General features: G+C 37.9%; 1 protein-coding gene across 9 annotated transcripts in view; it reads right to left on the bottom strand.

Moving 5' to 3' along the window:
- Positions 1-16,307: 16,307 nt before the first annotated feature.
- ZMYM4 (zinc finger MYM-type containing 4) overlaps positions 16,308-20,521 on the bottom strand; it is a 146,422-nt gene continuing 142,208 nt past the window's right edge. For all 9 annotated transcript variants that reach the window (XM_053897647.1, XM_053897656.1, XM_053897664.1 and 6 more), the window contains 2 exons: positions 19,699-19,828; positions 16,308-18,802 (listed from right to left, as the gene is read on the bottom strand). In XM_053897647.1, the coding sequence (XP_053753622.1) occupies positions 18,595-18,802; positions 19,699-19,828 (338 nt within the window). In that variant the 3' untranslated portion in view covers positions 16,308-18,594. The remainder of the gene's footprint in view (positions 18,803-19,698; positions 19,829-20,521) is intronic.

A 20,521-nucleotide genomic window follows, 5' to 3' on the forward strand; every position in this document is an offset into this window, starting at 1 on the left:
CTACTCCTTAGCACAGTGGCTGATACGCACTTCCGAGCGTGCCTGTGGTGAGCACAGTCTAAAAGGGTGATCCATCCTAGAGATGTGGGGGATGTGGCTGCTCAAAGGAAAATGTCAGCTGAACAAGGGAAAAGATGGCAGATCTTGTCACTGCTGAACTGAGCTGACACTCCAGGGAAACATGGCCTACTGAGTTCCCAGAGGTATTAGGAGAATAAAGAGAAGGGGTTAAAATATGAACAACAAAATAAGGTGGGGGTGGGGGGGGGTGTCAAATGATGACTGAAATTAAAGTAAGCTAAGGTCCTGGATTTAAGTCAAGTATTCATGTTATAAATATTGAGGACACCATTAACAATTGGTAACTGGCATATGTAACATCTGCACCAGACAAGGGATGAAAAAAATACTTCAATCAGTGAAACCATACAGGAATGAAGGGGGAGAAAGCAGTTTTTTAAAAATGTGACCACTTAATGGGCAAAAGTTGTCAGATTAGACATTAAAACCACCACTGCCGTCACCACCACCACCACTTCCAAACTGAAGTTAACAGATTGGATATGTTTGTAAAACTGTGTGAGAGAGACACGTAAAATACAACATTGAAACACTGAAAAAGAAAACAGTAAAGATATAGTAGGGGCTTTGGTCCTTATTAAGATGATAAAGTGGCATAGGCTACTGGCTCCCCTCCCCCCAAAATAATACACCTTAGGAGATGGCATAAATCTGAGGAGCCACCACCAAACCCAGCAACAAACCACCCCCAAATCCTGTAAGTATGCCTAGGAGACTGAAGGTCATCATAAACTGGGAGGTAGGCCATAAGTGAGAAGTCTACCCTTTGCTGCACATGGAATAATCAGTCAATTCACTGGTGTCAGCGGGACACTGTCAGGGCAGGGCCGTAAGCTCTGCTGAGATGAAAAGGGCTTGGTTGGGCTGCTCTTGAGATTAAAAAACCCTTCCCTCTCCAACGCCCCAAGACTGGTAGATGACAACTAGGAAGTTGCTGCTGCTTCCTAAGGATCTGAGGCAACTACTGGTAAAGCAGTTAACAGAGCCTTTGAGGTGTCTGGAGGTTATTACCTTCCCCTTCTTAATCTCACTGGGATGGACAGCATAGAGCCTGGCCTTAGCCTTTCATCAATAAATGTTACTAGACAGGAGCTGGTGCTCTGAAGAAACATGAGCTCCTTGGCCAAAATAACCAGATGCTGCCTGGGGTGTACAACCCTCAGCCCCAAAGACAGCAAACTAAATACACACATTAGTCAAGAACTAAAAATAAAGCAAAATCAATGTACAGGGAAACATTAGCAGTGTGAAACAGGAACAGGAAGTACAGGGAAATACCCAGGATGAAAAATAATAATGAATGGGATAGAGTGACAGATACAGGTCAAAACAAATCAGCATCCTGAGGATCTTTACCACCAGAAAGCAGGAAAGGAAAAAGACACACAGCAGTCCAGGGGCAGAACAGAAGTGCCGACATGTGAGTAACTGGGAGTCCTAGAAGGAAAGGGAAGAAGTAGAAAAGGAAATATTTGATGTAGTAAGACCAGAATTAAAGATCAAAGAACTCATGGATAAGTAGCGGAAACGTACTGAAACCAGAAACACTGTAGCAAGACAGCGAGAGATGGTTTTAAAGACCATCTAAGAAAAGCAAAAATTCTGAAAGCTCCCAGAAGAGAAATAGTAGATCGATTACAAAGGGAGAAAAATCAGACTGACATCAGGTTTCTTAACAGTATCCTTATGTGAGAGACAAAGAATCACATTTCCAAAATGCTGAAGAAAAAGAACTTTGAGCTCAAAATTTATATCAAGAAAAACTCATTTGAGAATGTAATAAAAGATATCCTCGGCTGGGACACCTGGGTGGCTCAGTTGGTTAAGCGTCCGGCTTCAGCTCAGGTCATGGTCTCACGGTTTGTGAGTTCGAGTCCCACATCAGGCTCTGTGGACAGTTCAGAGCCTGGAGCCTGCTTCGGATTCTGTGTCTCCCTCCTTCTCTACCCCTCCCCTGCTCACGTGCTCGCTCTCTCTCAAAAATAAACATTTAAAGAAAAAAAAAATATTCTCGGAGCACATGGCTAGCTCAGTTGGTGGAGCATGTGACTCTTGATCTTGGGGTTGTTGAGGCTGAGCCCCACGTTGGGGGTAGAGTTTACTTTACAAAAATTCTCAGGAATGTAAACCTTCAAAATTATTTTCACAAAAGATCCATTTAAAAAATATTCTTGGAAGTGGTCAAATACAAAAAATAAATTTAGACATGAGAAGAGATACAGGAAGTAGTGGCGAACAAATAAAATATTCTGGCAAAGTTTGTAATCTGAAACAGCTAGGGCCAATGGAAAACAAAATGAAGTGTATCAACAATACAAAACCAAAATTCCAAAGAATACCAACATGGTATGGTTAGGAAGACCAAGAACATAAGAGTATAATGTCTTATCAGGAAGACTTAGATGGCAGTTAAACCAACTGGGGTAAACAAATGATTACTATTGAGTAAAATTGAAAAAAAAAAAAAACTGGAATGTATTACCACTTTTTATTTTTTAGTAACCTCTACACCCAACACGTGGGGCTTGAACTCACAACCCGACATCAAGAGTCGCATGCTCCCTCAACAAAGCCAGCCAGGTGCCCGTGGCATGTATTATTACTTTTAAGCAGGTAGAAGAAAAATTTCCATTGCTATTCAATGGAAAGCAAGAGGGAAAAAATACAGTAAGTAGAAACTGAAATAATAGCAGAACTAGCTTGGCTGGGAAGATGACAGAGTAGGAGGACTCTAAGCTTACCTTGTCTCACAGATACATAATACATCAACATAAATAACCCAGAAAACGATCTGCAGATTGGCAGAACAAATTCCACTAAAGGTAGAGAAGAGACCACACCTGAAGAAGGTAGGAAGGGTCAAGATGTGGTCCACAGTGGGAACGGAGCCGGTGGTATGAAGGGCAAAAAACAGACTTTCACACCTGGGAGCCCATGAACAGGGAAGATGTATACCACGTAATACCTGCCTTTGAAAGAAAGAGTGGCAGAATTTTGTGAGTAACAACTCACAAACCAGCTGGATTTAAAGCCTGGAATTTTTAAATTCTGCAGGCTCAGCTCTAGGAGAACCTGGAGGGCATTAGGAAGCAGAATTCACCCCCCTAACTCCCGTCCCCAAGAAACCACACAGCCAGTGCAGATACAGCAAGGAATCGGCAGTTTGAAAAGCACCAGGGGCAGCTGAGAGATGAATAATTTGCTCATCCTAGAGCATGAGCTGGAAAGACAGGGACAACCAGGAAGATGGCTCTAGGAACAAAGGAGCTGACAGGTACCATTTCCCTACTCCACCCCCAAGTATAAAAAACCCAAACAGCAGGGTTCTGGCTCTGACACTTGTTACCTAAATCGCCTGCACCAACACCCTCCACCCCTCCTCACTTCTGTGGACTCATCCTTCCCACTCACCCGCCTTAAGTCGTGGAGTTGTGGGCCGCACCCCAAAAGGTCAACACATCTCTTGACTCATGTTTTGCGGGACCTCAGTTCTGGAGGTGGCAGTTGAGGCGGGGGGGGGGGGGGGGGGGGGGGGTCAGGTCTCACTTCCCAAGCAGACCACTACACACATTGTTAAAATGTGTTCCATCTCTACTGGGGACCAAACACTGCCCACAATAGGCAAAGAAAGCCTCTGCAGACAGCTGGACTGAAGAAAGAAGAGGCTAAGACAAAACCACAGAGAAGATACAACACACATAGAAGACACTCCTTGAAGTGCCAGGCCCTGGGGAACAGGGGACATGGCACTGCAGGGCACTGAAGGACCTCTTCTTCATAAGGCTATTCTTGTTAAAAGGAAGAGAAGTAGCTGACTTTCCTAACAGAAACAGACACAGAAAGTTAGACAAAATGTGGAGACAGAAAAATATGCCCCAAATGATAGAATAGGACCAAACCACAGCAAGAGACCTAAGCAAAATGGATGTAAGTAATATGCCTGATGGAGAATTTAAAGTAATGATCATAAAGATACTCATTTAACAAGAGTGAATGACATCAATGAAACCCTTAACACAGAGATAAAAAAGAACCATGCAGGGGGCACCTGGGTGGCTCAGTCGGTTAACCATCTGACTTTAGTTCAGGTCATGATCTCACGGTCTGTGGGTTCGAGCCCCGCGTTGGGCTCTGTGCTGACAGCTCAGAGCCTGGAGCCTGCTTCGGAATCTGTGTCTCCCTCCCTCTCTGCCCCTCCCCTGCTCATGCTCTGTCTCTCAAAAAATAAACGTTAAAAAAAAAAAAAAAGAAAAAAAAAAAAAGAACCATGCAGAGATCAAGAACACAATAAATGAAACTTAAAATACACTTGATGGAATAAATAGCAGGATAGATGAAGCAGAGGAATGAATTAACAACCTGGAAAACAGAGTAATGGAAAGTAACCAAGCTGAACAAAGGAAATAAAATTATGCAAATTGAAAACAGTCTAAGGGAATTCAGTGATACCATCAAGTGTAGTAACATTCACATCATAGGGATCTCAGAAGAAGACAGAGAAAAGGGGGCAGAAATCTTATTTGAAAAAGTAATAGCTGAAAACATCCCTAATCTGAGGAAGGAAACATCCAGATCCAGGAGGCACAGAGATTCCCCCCCCCCCCCACCCCAAATTCAACCTAAGGAGGTCCACACCAAGAAACATAGTAATTAAAAATAGAAAAAAAAAAGTTCTAAAGAAATTTTCAAAGCAGCAAAAGAAGGCAGTTACATACAAGGGAAACCACAGAAGACACTCAGCAGATCTTTCAGAAAAAACTTTGCAGGCCAGAAGGGAGTGTTATAACATATTCAAAGTTCTGAAAGGGAAAAATCTGCAGCCAATAATACTCTATCCAGCAAGGTTATCATTCAAAATAGAAGGAGAGAGAAAGAGTTTCTCAGACAAACAAAAACTAAAGGGGACTCTGAGTGCAAAGGAAATACCCCGAGGGACAGTATGAAAAGTAAAACAAATCAGAAAAACAGTAAAAACAAGTATTTCTGTAAAAATCACTCAAGGGATTCATAAAAAGATGTAAAATATAGCAACATATACATAAAAAACGGGGAGGAGAGGAATAAAGACTAGGTTCAAACCTAAGTGACCATCAACTTAATACAGATTGTTTTACGCAGATGTTTTATACAAACCTAATGGTAACCACAAAAAAATCAGTAATAGATATGCAAAGAATCAAGAGAAAGAAATCCAAATGTATCATTAGAGAAAGCCAACAAACCAAGACAGAAAGAGAAGGTTCAGAAAAAATCTCTAGAAACAACCACAAAACAAGTGACAAAATGGCAATAAATACATATCAATAATTACTGATTATAAATGGACTAAATGCTTCAATCAAAAGACACAGGGTAGGGGTGCCTGGGTGGCTCCGTTAGTTGAGCAACCGACTTCGGCTCAGGTCATGATCTCATGGCTCATGAGTTCAAGCCCTGCATCAGGTTCTGTGCTGACAGCTCAGAGCTTGGAGCCTGCTTTGAATTCTGTGTGTCTCCATCTGTCTCTGCCCCTTCCCTGCTTGTTGTTTCTGTCTCTCCCTTAAAAATAAATGAACATTAAAAAAATTTTTTTAAAGACACAGGGTAACAGAGTGGATCAAGAAACGAGACCCATCTATATGCTGCCTACAAGACACTCATTTCCTTTTTTTTTTTTTTTTCCATTTTATGCTTATTTATTTTGTTGTTAAATAGATGCACATTATTAAAATAAAATGGTTTTTCATGAAAATGGTTACAAACATGGAAATTTAAGTACATAATATGTGAAAAATTAATACGTTTTTTTTTTGTTTGTTTTGTTTTTTTTTTTTTAATATATGAAATTTACTGTCAAATTGGTTTCCATACAACACCCAGTGCTCATCCCAAAAGGTGCCCTCCTCAATACCCATCACCCACCCTGCCCTCCCTCCCACCCCCCATCAACCCTCAGTTTGTTCTCAGTTTTTAACAGTCTCTTATGCTTTGGCTCTCTCCCACTCTAACCTCTTTTTTTTTTTCCTTCCCCTCCCCCATGGGTTTCTGTTATGTTTCTCAGGATCCACATAAGAGTGAAACCATATGGTATCTGTCTTTCTCTGTATGGCTTATTTCACTTAGCATCACACTCTCCAGTTCCATCCATGTTGCTACAAAAGGCCATATTTCATTTTTTCTCATTGCCACGTAGTATTCCATTGTGTATATAAACCACAATTTCTTTATCCATTCATCAGTTGATGGACATTTAGGCTCTTTCCATAATTTGGCTATTGTTGAGAGTGCCGCTATAAACATTGGGGTACAGGTGCCCCTATGCATCAGTACTCCTGTATCCCAACAAGACACTCATTTCCAACTGAAAGACATCTACAGATTGAAAGTGAGAAGACGGGAGAAATATTTATCATACAAATGGATGTCAAAAGAAAGCTGAAGTAGCAGTATTTATATTGGACAAAACAGACTTTAAAACAAAGACTGTGGAGCACCTGGGTGGTTCAGTAGGTTAGACTCTTGATTTCAGCTCAGGTCATGACCTCATGGTTTGTGAGTTTGATTTCCATACTGGACTCTGCTGACAGTGTGGAGCCTGCCTGGGATTCTCGCTCCCTCTTTCTCTGCTCCTCCCGTGTGCTCTCTCTCAAAATAAACAAACAAAGACTGTAACAAGAGACAAACAAGGACACTATATAACAATAAAGGAGACAATCCAACAGGATATAATAATTGTAAATATTTATGTACCCAACATGGGAGAACCCACATACATGAAAGAGTTAATAACAAACATAAAGGAAATAATTGATAGTAATAATAGTAGGGGACTTTACCACCAAACCTACATTGATGGACACATCATCCAAACAGAAAATCAACTTAGAATAAATGGATAAATTCCTAGAAACATATAACCAGCCAAAACTGAAGAGCAGGAAGAAACAGAAATTTTGAATAGATCAATTACCAGCAGCAAAATTGAATCAGTAATCAAAACACTCCCCGAAACAAAAGTCCAGGACCATATGGCTTCAGAGGCAAATTCTAGCAAACACATAAAGAAGAGTTAATACCTATTCTTCTCAAATTATTCCAAAAAAATAGAAGAGGAAAGAAAACAGACAAATTCATTCCCTGAGGCCAGTATCACCGATACCAAAACCAGATGAAGACACCACAAAAAAGAGAACTATAGGCCAAACTATCTCATGAATATAAATGCAAAACTCAACAAAATATTAGCAAACTGAATCCAATAACACATGAAAAACAAAACACACCACAATCCGGTGGGATTTATTCCCAGAATCAAGGGTGTTTCAATATTTGCAAATCAATCAACATAACTTTATCAGTAAGAGAGAGGGTAAAAACTCTGATTTCAACACCTGCAGAAAAAGCATTCAACAAAGTATAACATCCATTCATGATTAAAACAACCTCTGCAAAATATGTCTAGAGGGAACATACTTCAACATAATAAAAGCCTTTGTATGAAAAACACACAGCCAACATTATACTCAATGGTGACATACTGAGAGGTTTTCTCCTAAGGTCAGGAACAAGAGAAAGATATCCACTTTTATTAAACAGTAATGGATGTCCCAGCCATAGCAATTCAACAACATAAAAAAATAAAAGGCATCTAAATTGGTAAGGAAGAAGTAAAACTATATTTGCAGATGACAAGATACTATATATAGAAAAACCTAAAGACTCCAACAAAAAACTAATCATGAAGCAGCAAAAGGAGAAATTAAGAAAGCTATCCCATTTAAAAAAAATCTTTTTTAATGTTTATTTATATTTGAGAGAAAGACAGTGTGTGAGCAGAGGAGGGGCAGAGAGACAGAGACAGAATCCGAAGTAGGTTCCAGGCTCCGAGCTGTCAGCACAGGGTCTGATGTGGGGGCTCGAACTCACAAGCCATGATGATCATGACCCTGAGTCGAAGTCAGAGGCTTAACTGACTGAGCCACCCAGGTGCCCCAAAACCATCCCATTTTCTTTTTTTTATTTTTTTATTTTTAAAAAAAAAATTTTTTTTTTTTAACATTTATTTATTTTTGGGACAGAGAGAGACAGAGCATGAACGGGGGAGGGGCAGAGAGAGAGGGAGACACAGAATCAGAAGCAGGCTCCAGGCTCTGAGCCATCAGCCCAGAGCCTGACGCGGGGCTCGAACTCACGGGCCGTGAGATCGTGACCTGAGCTGAAGTCGGTCGCTCAACCGACTGAGCCACCCAGGTGCCCCAAAACCATCCCATTTTCAACTGCACCAGAAACGATATAGTATCTTAGAATAAACTTAACCAAAGAGGGGAAAGGCCTGTACTCTGAAAACTATAAAATACTGATGAAAGAAATTTAAGACGACACAAAGAAATGGAAAGAAATTCCATGTTCATGGAATGGAAGAACAAATATTGTTAAAATTTCTACACTACTCAAAGCTATCTACAGATTTAATGTGATCCATATAAAAAATACCAACAGCATTTTTCACAGAACTAGAAGAAACAGTACTAAAATTTGTATGGAACCATGATATCTCAAATAGCCAAAGCAATGTTGAAAAGAAAAAGAAAGACAAAACTGTCGGTATCACAATTCCAGATTTCAAGTTATATTACAAAGTGGTACTAATTAAAACAGTATTGTACTGATTAAAAATAATATCAATTGAGTAGAAACACATATCAATATCAATCAATATCAATATCAATCAATATCAATCATATCAATTGAGTAGAAACACATATCTACACATATCAATTGAGTAGAAACCCCAGAAATGAATCCACAATTATATAGTGAATTCATCCTCGACAAATGAAGAATGAATATTCAATGAGAAAGACAGTCTCTTCAACAAATGGTGTTAGGAAAACTAGACAGAAACATGCAAAAGAATGAAACTGGACCACTTTTATCATACACAAAAATACCCAAAAATGGATCAAAGACCTAAATGTGAGATCTGAAACCATAAAAATCCTTGAACAGAGAACAGGTAGTAATTTCTCTGACACTGTCTGTAGCAACATTTTTCTAGATATATGTCTCCTGAGGCAAGGGAAATAAAAACAAAAATTATTAGGATTACATAAAAAGTTTGTGCACAGAGAAGTAAACAAAACTAAAAGGTAACCTACTAAGTGGGAAAAGACATTTGCAAATGATGTATGCAATAAAGGGTTAGTATCCAAAATCTATAAACAATTGACACAACAACACCCCAAACACAAATAATCCAATTAAAACCTGGGCAGAAGACACGAACAGACATTTCTTCAAAAAAGACATACAAGTGGCCAACAGACACCTGAAAAGATGCTCAATACCATTCAACATCAGAGAAATGCAAATCAAAACTATAATAAGGTATCACCTCACACCTGTTAGAATGGTTAAAATCAAAAACACAAGAAACAACAAGTGTTGGATGTAGAGAAAAAGGAACCCTCGTGCACTGCACTGTTGGTAGGAATGCAAACTGGGCAGCCAGTGTGGAAAACAGTATGGAGGTTCCTCAAATTAAAAATACAACTACCCTACAATCCCGTGATAGCACTACTGGGTATTTATCTAAAAAATACAAAAGCACTAATTCCAAGGGATGCACATACTCCTATGCTTATTACAGTATTTACAATAGCCAAACTACAGAAGCAGCCCAAGTGTCCACTAATAGAAGAATAGAGTATTATTCAGCCATAAAAAGGAATAAAATCTTGCCATTGGCAACAACATGGATAGATGCAGAGAGTATAATGCTAAGCAAAGTAAGTCAAAGAAAGACAAATATCATATGATCTGATATGTGGAATTTAAGAAACAAGCAAAGGAAATAAAGAGACAAATCAAGAAACAGACTCTCGACTATAGAGAACAAACTGATGGTTATCAGAGGTGAGGTTGGTGGGGGATGAGTGAAATATGGGATGAGGATTCAAGAGTACACTTATCATGATGAAAGGAAAAGCAACATCAGAAGTAAGCTCTAAAAGCAGTAGTTAAAATGAGTATAACCATCTTAAACTTAACTGAAGACAGACTCCCACCCCTCTTTGCCATCTTCACCTGCTCCCCCTGCAGACACATTAGCATTTGAGAAAGTAAACGTATGGAGTAATTGGTGTGCCTGGAGCCCAGGTACAATGGTGAGGGGTGCCACCATGAAGCAGCCCTACTGCAGAGCAAATGAGGTGGTGACTGGCTGGAATGGTAAGGAGACTGATTACATTGTACAAATAAGTGATTCGGAAATTAAGTACATATACTGAGAATAATGGGAACCAGATTTTTCACTGTTCTGTAAAAGGATTTATGAATACTTAAAGGGAAAAGGCTAGAAAGAACCCCAATGTTTTGAATTGAAATTGGAAGAATTGGTAAGAACTCACAGGCTAAACAGGTAGATGGATAGTTGTACATAGTTATATGTATTTGTTTATGGATTGACTGATTCATAGGAAAAGAAAATTTTCCTTAGTAGCAATGAGCACCAAGTGCTAAGGCATTAGGTTCCACTACTGATTCCAAGATTATGGCAGGGAAGTACACAATCATCTTGGAACATCTTGTTTTGACTAAGTAAATGCTGAAAAAATGATGGGGACATATCAGAAGGACATAGGAGCCAGCCAGAAGAGGCTTCCACTGGTTAAATCTATTTTAAAACAAATAAAGAGAGCATCTGATTATAACCTAATGAATAAAATAGGAATCCATGAGTCTATACTGATATGAACAAGAGAGTAAAAAAGACGACTACAAATTCTTTATAAAATATCTAACAACATGGGGCAAAAATGATGGGAAAATACTACCAAGCAAACATTAACTAAAGGAAAGTTAGGGGACCAATATTTACAGTGACAGAATTCAACGCAAAAAAGAAGCGTTAGGTATTATATACTGATAAGAAAGAGAAATTAATCAAGAAAAATGGATATTAGAGTACCTTTTCAAAAACAGCCTGAAAACTGACAAAATTTCAGGCAAGGAAAGGGAGGGTGGATAACACTTGGGTTAAAAACAGAAATGAGAAAACACCTACAAACAGACTAATGATAAAATCATGTCCGAAGGTGGGAACACCACTAAAGAACTAAGAAGGAAAAATTGATTTGAAATCATTTTCATGAAATCATTTTTAGCAATAAGAATGATTAATAATGAAGAAATCATTCAACAATTTAAAGAATGAACTAAAAAACAAAAAGAATAGTAATAAAACCAGAAATAAGTAGAAAAGACAAGTCTGACAAAAAAAAAAAAAAAAAAAAAAAAAGGTTCTTTGAAAAGACCCTTAGATAGCAAATACAGAATGGAAGAAGGGAAAAATTACAAACCATGTTAATAAAGCTGAACATATAGATGAAACTTATGAAAATTACAGAGAACTAGAAAATTGCAGAGAAAACATAAGATATAAAAATCCAAATTGAGGGGCGCCTGGGTGGCGCAGTCGGTTAAGCGTCCGACTTCAGCCAGGTCACGATCTCGCGGTCCGTGAGTTCGAGCCCCGCGTCAGGCTCTGGGCTGATGGCTCAGAGCCTGGAGCCTGTTTCCGATTCTGTGTCTTCCTCTCTCTGCCCCTCCCCCGTTCATGCTCTGTCTCTCTCTGTCCCAAAAATAAATTAAAAAAAAAAAAAAAAAAAAAAAATCCAAATTGACATCAAAAATTTGAATAGAACAGTGATTAAGTGAATTAAAATGGCAAAGACCTCCCCTTTGAGGGATAAAAAAAATTAGTAAGAATAGTAATTTTTACAGTTTGAGTATACTTTCAATAACAGAAATTTTCTATACATTCCACACAATGGAAAAGGAATAAAACTTGCTCACTCTTTTTGAGTCTAGTCTAACGGTGATTCCAAAGTCAGTTGACAATTCAAGAAAAAAAAAAAAGTATTTCACCATGAGTACAAATACAAAAATAAAATACTAGTTTCCCAAACCCAAAGGTATGTACATATTTTTAAACTAATTAAGGGTTTATCCAAGGAATGCAAAACCACTGGTCATGAGAAAATCAATGTGTTTCATAACATTAATAAAGGCAAAAAAAATGACTATCACAATAAATGTCAAAAAAAGCATTTGACAAGTTCAACACTTCTTTATAATTGAAAGAAAAATTCATGGCAAACTAGGAATAAAAAGGAATGTCCTTGGTAAGGGTTATATATCTAATCCAATAGTATATATATAAAATACATGAACAATTAAGATTTCATTAAGGAATGCAAGGATGGTTTGATATCAGAAAAATCCAACGTATTTCACTAAGGATACAAATTATATGATTATATAAACACAAAAAATGCATTTGATAACAATCTTTTATTTAATGGATGGAGGGGAGATTTTTTAGTAAAAGCTATCAAAACCTTCTTAACTTGATCTTTAAGATTGCTTTCCAGAATGGATATACAGTTGACCCTCAAAAAAACATGGGTTTGAACTACACAGGTCCACATATACATGGATTTTTTGGTAGTACAGGGCTGTAAATGTATTTTCTCTTCCTCATGATCCTCTTAATAACATTTTCTTTTTTCTACCTTACTTTATTGTAACACAGCATATAATACATAAAACATGCAAAATATGTGTTTAATCAACTTTTTATATTAACAGTAAGGCTTTTTATATCAACAGTAGGCTACTAGTAGTGAAGTTTCTGGAGAGTTAAAACTTATACTTGGATTTCCAACTTGGATTTCCAACTGTGCAGAGATAATTGCCCTAATCCCTGCATCATTCAAGGGTCAACTGTACAGTTCATTTATTCTTGCAATATGTAAGGGTTTTTAAATCCCAACAACAGTACCCTTGGCATTATCCATTTTTCCAATTTGTCCAGTCTCAAGGACATGAATTGATAGGTCTGAAGAGAAACTCCATGATTACTAATGAGTCTGAACATTTCTTCATATACTTGTTACCCTTTAGGTTTTTCTTCTATGAAATATTTGTTATTCTTTGTTCAGATTTCTTTACAATTCAGCACTCTGGGGTATACTCTAAATATATGTCATTGGGTAGTTTTGTGTATACGGATTCCTGCTTTTTGAAGGTTTGTTAGGCCACTTTATTTTTACAAAAGACTTACATTAGCACGTGTTTTTGCTAACCGAAAGATATCAGAAGAGGATTTGCACTCTTACAAAAAAAGGCACAATGCGAAAACAGTGTTGAGTTTATTTTACAGCTAGCCCTTATAGAGGCCAGTGAGCATCCCAAGGAATGAGAGTGGCCTGCCAAGCTCCTTTCCCAGGAGCACACTCAGTGGCTCAGCATCAACCATCTAAGTCTCCATAGCTTTGGATGTGTCTGTGAGCATCGGTGCTTTATCTTGATTTATTTTCTGTATCTGTTAGCAAGATGTACCCTGAAATGTCAGGACAACCTAAGAGAGGTTATTTTGGGGTCTGGGAGTATTAACAAATTTTCCATTACAAATTAATGGTAATTGCTTCTCCATTCTACACCATTTTGGTTTACTAAAGGTTTCATAGGAACACTTACTTTCAGATAGAGGGAAAACCTGTATCTTCCCTAAGCCTGTTATTTGTCATCTTTTATTGACAAACATCTTTAATTTTGATATAGAATTAATATCTAAGTTTTCTCCATATAGTTTCTGCTTTGGAGTTTATATAAGAAGCTCTTTCTGTCCCCCAGATCACATTATTCTCCATATTTCTATTAATTTTATAATATTACCTTTCACATTTAAGACCTTTAATCCATTGAGAGACCATCTTTGGACATGATCCGAGTTAGGTATCCTGTTTTTCTCCATGTAAAAAGCCAGTTTGCCAACACCACCTACTAAAACAAACACAGGATATTTGTATATTACTTAATTACTAAATACTTTACAGCTTTCACTGCTACTGTGAATAGTATCTTTTCCTTTTAATCATATTATCTAACTGGCTGCTGCTCTAGTGTTTTTTGTAATACACACATGCACCTGAACCTCTGAAAATACGACTTAAAAATAATGAGTTTCAGGGATGCCCTAGCTGGCTCAGTTGATGAAGCATCCAACTCTCGATCTCAGGGTCATGAGTTCAAGCCTCATTTTGGATGTAGAGATAACCTTATAAATAAGATAAAATAAAAATGAGTTTTATTTCTCTTCCCAATACTGATATTCTCTTTTTCTTTCCTTATAGTCTAAATCAGAATTTCTAGTTCTATGTTAAGCAGTAACAGGACACTGGGCATAGTCTTAGTTAGGATATCAGTTTGGTTACTTTACTAGAGACCAAATAACAATGACTGAATAAGATGGAAGGTATCTTATTTCTTTTTAAATGTTTATTTATTTTGAGAAAGTGTGCATGTAAGTGGGGGAGGGGCAGAGAGAGGGAGAGAGAAAATCCCAAGCAGGCTCTGTGCCGTCAGCGCACAGCCTGACACAGGGCTCAACCTCACCAACAGTGAGATCATGACCTGAGCCGAAACCAAGAATCTAAGGCTTAACCGACTGAGCCACCCAGGTGACCGAAAAGGTTTCTTTCTTATGTGAAGGACTGAGCTAGCAGGCAGTTCAGGAGATACGTGGCTCTGCCTTATGAAGTTTAATGTGCTTTTGATATTCTGCCCTTCCCCACATAGATGAAACAAGTTTGCCATGAGCACACACACATTCTGGCCCATGGAAAAGAGGCAATTACAAGACGAAGGCAAGCCCTTTCCTTTTAAGGATGTGGCCTGCTAGTTGTAAACTACTGTTTCTATCCCACTGGTCAAAACTCAGTCCCATGTTCCAGTTGCGAGGTAGCCTGGAAAATACTGTCTCTTACCAATGAAACTACTGCCTAGCTAAAATGTGAGGGAACAGGGTTTCTGCTACTGAAGGAAGAAGTGGGGAGACATATACTGTACAGCTGTCTTGCTCCCAAGTGATGCTATATAACCATTATCAAGTAAACGAAATTTCATTAGGAGTTTCTCTAATTGAAAAAAGGTATATACCACATATATCTTCTTTGCAATGTAGTAAGTATATCAATGGATTTTTGTGATGTTGATTACTATTCGTATGCATATAGGCACATGAGTGAAGAACTTATGACTGTACATAGTATTTAGTTATAACAAGTATTTGACTCAAATCATACAGGGAATTCTGTTTTGCAGAATCTGAAGCACCGAAATAGTGAAAATTCAGGCTGCAGGAAGGGGATTAACATCAATTTTAAATCTTGTTATACATGCCTAGTAATCTGCATGTTATAATAAGAAATCCATAACATCTGAAAGCCTACCATGAGCCAAACTTATAAAAGAGTTATTATTTTTCCCACTTTATAAGTAAACCGAGGCACACAAAAGTAATTTACTTAAAGCTATATAACCAGTAAGTGAAAAGACTAGGCTCCAAAGCCTCAGCTCTTCCTACTCTGTTAACAATGCCTCTCAGTGATTATTTTTTTCAACAGTGGTAACACATAGGAAGAACTGGGGGAATCAGTGCTTAATTCTTCCCTAAAATTTCAACTCTGTACCATAGGGAACCTTTTGATCTGCATGTAAAATTAAATTCTAATTTCTAGTAGAAAACTGGGATTAATATACAGAAATTCATTTTACTGTAGACTTTTTTGAAAACTCCTGTTTTATAAAATTAGGGATGCCAAAAGGCAGCAGATAGAAACAGTCCGTATGGAATTTGAAGGTGTTTGTACAATACCAAGGCGGAGCAAGAATCTAAGGAAAATGCAAGTTAGTCTGACATTTCCAAGATAAATATATATACATATATATAAATATATATATACATATATATAAATATATATATACATATATATAAATATATATATATTAATATATATATATATAAGAATGAGTACATATTCTTTATTCCAGTCTCTCAAGTTCAATCACTCAAGGTAAAGTGATGCAAGCAAGCTTTGTAAATCTCAAAAAAGTTTGCCTGAAATGAAATATATATGTGAAATCTGGGATTACTGGCTATCAGGGCTTTGCATATAGTTAACTAAAAACAGGCACAAGTCTTTTGATGGAAAAAGACAACAAGTGAAAAGACTTTGCAATGAAACAGTCTGTTTACTGGACTTAAGTAAACACCAAATAATTTATTTCCTGAAAACTGCTCTTTCTTTATAATATACCATCTGTTGGCTCATACCAATAAGGCTAAACAGAAAAAAATATTTAAAATCCGTTCAAGACAAAGAAAAGGAATAACTCACCCATCAAATACAAATATACTATTTTATTCTAAGGGAATATTTCTGTGGTTTCTGCAAGGGGAAAACCCAAAGTGGTTAAAAAACAAAAAAGAACGGAAAGGATAATTTAGATGTTTCTCTCGTTTGTTTGATGTTTTCTCCCCTGGAAATAAAAATGCAATTTTACATAATTTTAATAAAATTTTAAAAAGCAAATAGTCTGACACACATATCAACAGCTACGCTTATGAAGAATGACCAATAATTAATCAAAATTTTCTTTTACGAATTTAGGATCTGGACAACTCTGCGGACTAACATGCAATTGAAGTCCTGATACAGTCATTTACCTGGGTATTGGCTGTTCTCAGTTAAAAGATACAGATTTCTTTTTCTCTCTGGTGTTTTATAACAATGTATCTACTATGCCAACAATATTTGTTCTTGATACAACTACAGAAGGGGAAATGTTAGTGTTTATACAAACCATAAAATTTGTATAGTGGGGGCTATTACACCTGATGTTTCTGGATAGTTTATTGGCAGACTTATCAAACAATCCAGTTGTTTTTCCTCCATATCAAACAAGATCTGGAAGTAAGAAGTTTTCCCGTCAGAAATGACAAACACAGATGGAATTAATCATACAGAATTGGGGCAGATTTACTTCTTTCACACAGTTCCTGGTAACCAAAATGAAATTTGTTACAGGCAGAGGGACAGAACCATCAAGTACACAACGCCAAAAGGCCTACTTTTAAATTTTTATTTTACTTAAATGACTTCCATTTATTTTAAAAAACCAAAAACACCTGCTACCCCCATCTAAAAAAATGGGACTGATTGAAAAGTTTTCCAAGGTTAAAATTTCTAAGAGGGTTTTTGGACTCTTCTCATTTCTATTACAGGGTCAAATTAACCTCAGCTAAAGAAATTCTGTGACTGGCCAACATCAGAAAAGCTTTGAGTCAAAATTTGGGGGGGAAGAAACTGCGAATGGAGATGAGGGAGATGGACTGATATGCCAAACACACCTATGACTTGCAGTCCTCATAGAACTAGTAAAACAGCTAGAGTTTGGAATAATGCTAGAAGCCCTGCTGTGGATATGCAAGACAGTCCATGTCTTTGGATCCTGACCCCAGAATCCCTATTTTCAAGTTTCTTAGGACAACAAGGTCATCTTCCAAATGCTTTATAGGAACGTACTAGGACCTTTTCTACCGTAATTCTGTTAACTAAGTAATACTGTGTCTTTGTGGAATCATCCACAGGTTTGCCCGAGTGAGAGAGACTTTTCTTTTTGAAATGACAAGGGCCTCCAGAAACTGGTGCAAAAGACAAATAAGAAGATTTGGGAAATAGGAAGATAAAACAATGGGAGAAAAGCTGCCATTTGGGGATAAAATGAAAACAAAAGGAGAACCCCCATTTCTGTGTACCACAGCTCATGCTATGAGACAGCAGCAATAAAGGCTGACACCCAGAGAAGTGGGCATTTTAGTGGGTTTTCTACAAACATTTCAAGACACTTGGGGTCTAATGGGCTCCACAGATTTTCTGTGTGCATAATCAGTTTGTGGAGTATCAGCCCCTTTACCTCAATTTACCCACAGCCAGACCCACAGCTAAGAAGGCTAGACCCAGAAAGTGAAAGGGACATATTACTGTGTGAACAGCAGTGAAGGCCTTTTTCCCTGATGTGAGGGGCCTATGGCAAAAGCACCAGAGGCTTCTATCCTTCACAGAATTGGCTTGGCAGTGAAAATCAAAATCAAGACCACCTCACTCTCTACCTTTTAAAAAAAAAGTTGAGTATTTTTATTGGGTCTTCAAGTCTGGGTCCCACGGTCCTCATCTGATGTCACTCTTAGCTCTGCACTGACTTCTCCCCTGACGTGCACATAGGGCTTGCCTAAGTAGCCTACTGCAGCCAAGGTCTTACTCCAAAGCTACCTCTCTAAGGTCTAAGGTTACTATGGTAGAGTTTTATACAACAGTTTTCCTTAAAAATATTCCACAATTTGTTATTCCCAAACAAAATAAGATTATGCACCACTCAGAGAAATTGGTTAGTCATTCTGAAGATGTCTAAGAACTATATCACTGCCAAAGAACAACATTTCTTGGTTCATATTCTTTCCTTCAATTCTCATTTGTACATCCACACTGTGGTTCACGAGTCATCTGTTTTCCATTATCTTGTAATCAAGTCAAGAGGACTTGTACTTGTATATCGTTTTCCAAAGCTGGATGCATTCACAGTTTGGTGCATACCCACGTGTATGAAAATAGGAACACCACGTCCACTTTAATCTGATAACTCAACATCAGAGTCTTCTGATTTGGCTTTGGCAAGTTCTTCGTGTACCTCCCTCACCATGAGAATACGTGTTAACATGGTGTCCAGGGTCCCAGGGTCTATTGGGAATGTGGAGTACCACATGGGGCTGTTCGGAACACAGGAGCGCTCAGGTTGCAGGTAAAACACGTCATTCCTCTGCTTCACACTTTCAGAACTATCCACAGGGGATAAAAAAGAAAGAAAGAAAGAAAGAAACTAAGAAAATTGGGGATCAGAAAGTACAGGAAATACGTAACTACTCTTTAATATAGTGACTCTCACCTTTTTCCCTACTGTGACTAATGTCCTAGATAAGCAATGTACCCACTGAGATAAATCAGTTTACAGGCATCTTCCCCCCAGGTGCAACTGGTAACTGCACATTTTTTTTCTCCTACGCTCACTGGAGGTGAGTGTAATGTTAACAGAAGACAGAGTGTAAATCGTTCACAAATTGAAAGATTTAAAACATTATTAGGAGTAACAAAAAATTCAACTCACATGTAACACTATGGCTGAGAACCACATATCCTCAGTGCCCAGTATCCTGGAATGACCCCCAAGAGCACTCAATACACATTACCATGGGGCAAACCCAAGCCACTGTATCTCTTTGAGAAAAAAGTGCTTTTGTGTGGATCTTATAACTCTAAAGTCTTAAAGTTTCTGAAAGAAAAAGACCTCAAACATATAAATTCCTTAAAAATAAATTGTTTTTCCATTTATAGGTTTAGGAGTACTTCTCCTCTAAATTTTTCTATATAAACAGTAAAATCACAACAGTTTCATTATCACATAAAGGCTGAGCAACAGTTGTAAAGATCAAACTACAGCTGTGATTCTTGATTTTGAAGAGCTTTTCAGGAAAAAAAAAAAAATCAAGATAAAGCAATGTGTTTTGGGGTCCAAAATCAGGCAGATATGAGAATAGGGAAAAAAAGGAAATTAAAAGGACATCCTTATCTAAAGTCATAAGATGGCTACTTTTCTGATATTCAAGCATCTGAAATCGGAACCATGCTAACTACTGTTTGAAGTGTGCTGGATCTAGTCCATAGGAAGACTGCTTACCATTTTGACAGGTAAAACTCATAAAGTCGGACTGGGCATCTTAGTGGATTGTCAGTATTCTCTGCCATCTCCACACCCACTGGGACCTCGTCATCTTCATTTCGTTTCCTCTTGCCAATAGCCAGTTTATCTTGAGATGGGAAATAATTATCAAAAGATCAGAAAAATCTTTACTCCCATGCTCAAGACATCCACTGAGCTTTGTCTCCAGTCAGAACTGTCACTCCCTTTCTCCTCCCTTTCACTTAGTCATTCAACAAGCATGACCTATGCAGGTGCTGGAGAGTAATGTAAGTACTAGGTAATAGCACTGAACAAAACAAAGTCCCTGTTCTATAAAATTTATGTTCCCCTGCTTACAAAGTGAGCCAAATGCATAGTACTAGAGAGTTAGGTCTTACTTTTGAGCCTGACTTTGTTACTTTCAAGTTTCTTTTATTTGTCAGTTTTATGAGAAATGGGATCTTTGCTGGGAAAAGAAATTCTAAGTTGGCCATTTGGTAAGAAAGGAGCAAATCCTTTTTCACCAACAGAATTTTGTGGAGGCTAAGGGTTATCAAAAAGAAACCAGGGTGAAAACATGGAAAGTAAGGCTTTTTCTTTCCCACCTTCTCCATTCAGGCTTCAAGAGAATAGCAGTGGGTGGTGGATCTGCTGTGAACCTGAGGAAAAAGGTTTTCTTCTTCTTTTCTTACAGCTGCTCTGAATAGCTGGCAAAGAACTTTCCCCAGCTTCCTGTATTAGTTATTACTTAAAATTCACCCCAGTCTTCTATTTAGAGGATACCTAAATATAAAGAGTTGCTCATTCAGAGAAGCAGCTA

The sequence above is a fragment of the Panthera pardus genome, unplaced genomic scaffold (genome assembly GCF_024362965.1).
Source record: "Panthera pardus isolate Hobbes unplaced genomic scaffold, ASM2436296v1 HiC_scaffold_11, whole genome shotgun sequence".
NCBI classification, from domain to species: Eukaryota; Metazoa; Chordata; class Mammalia; order Carnivora; family Felidae; genus Panthera; species Panthera pardus.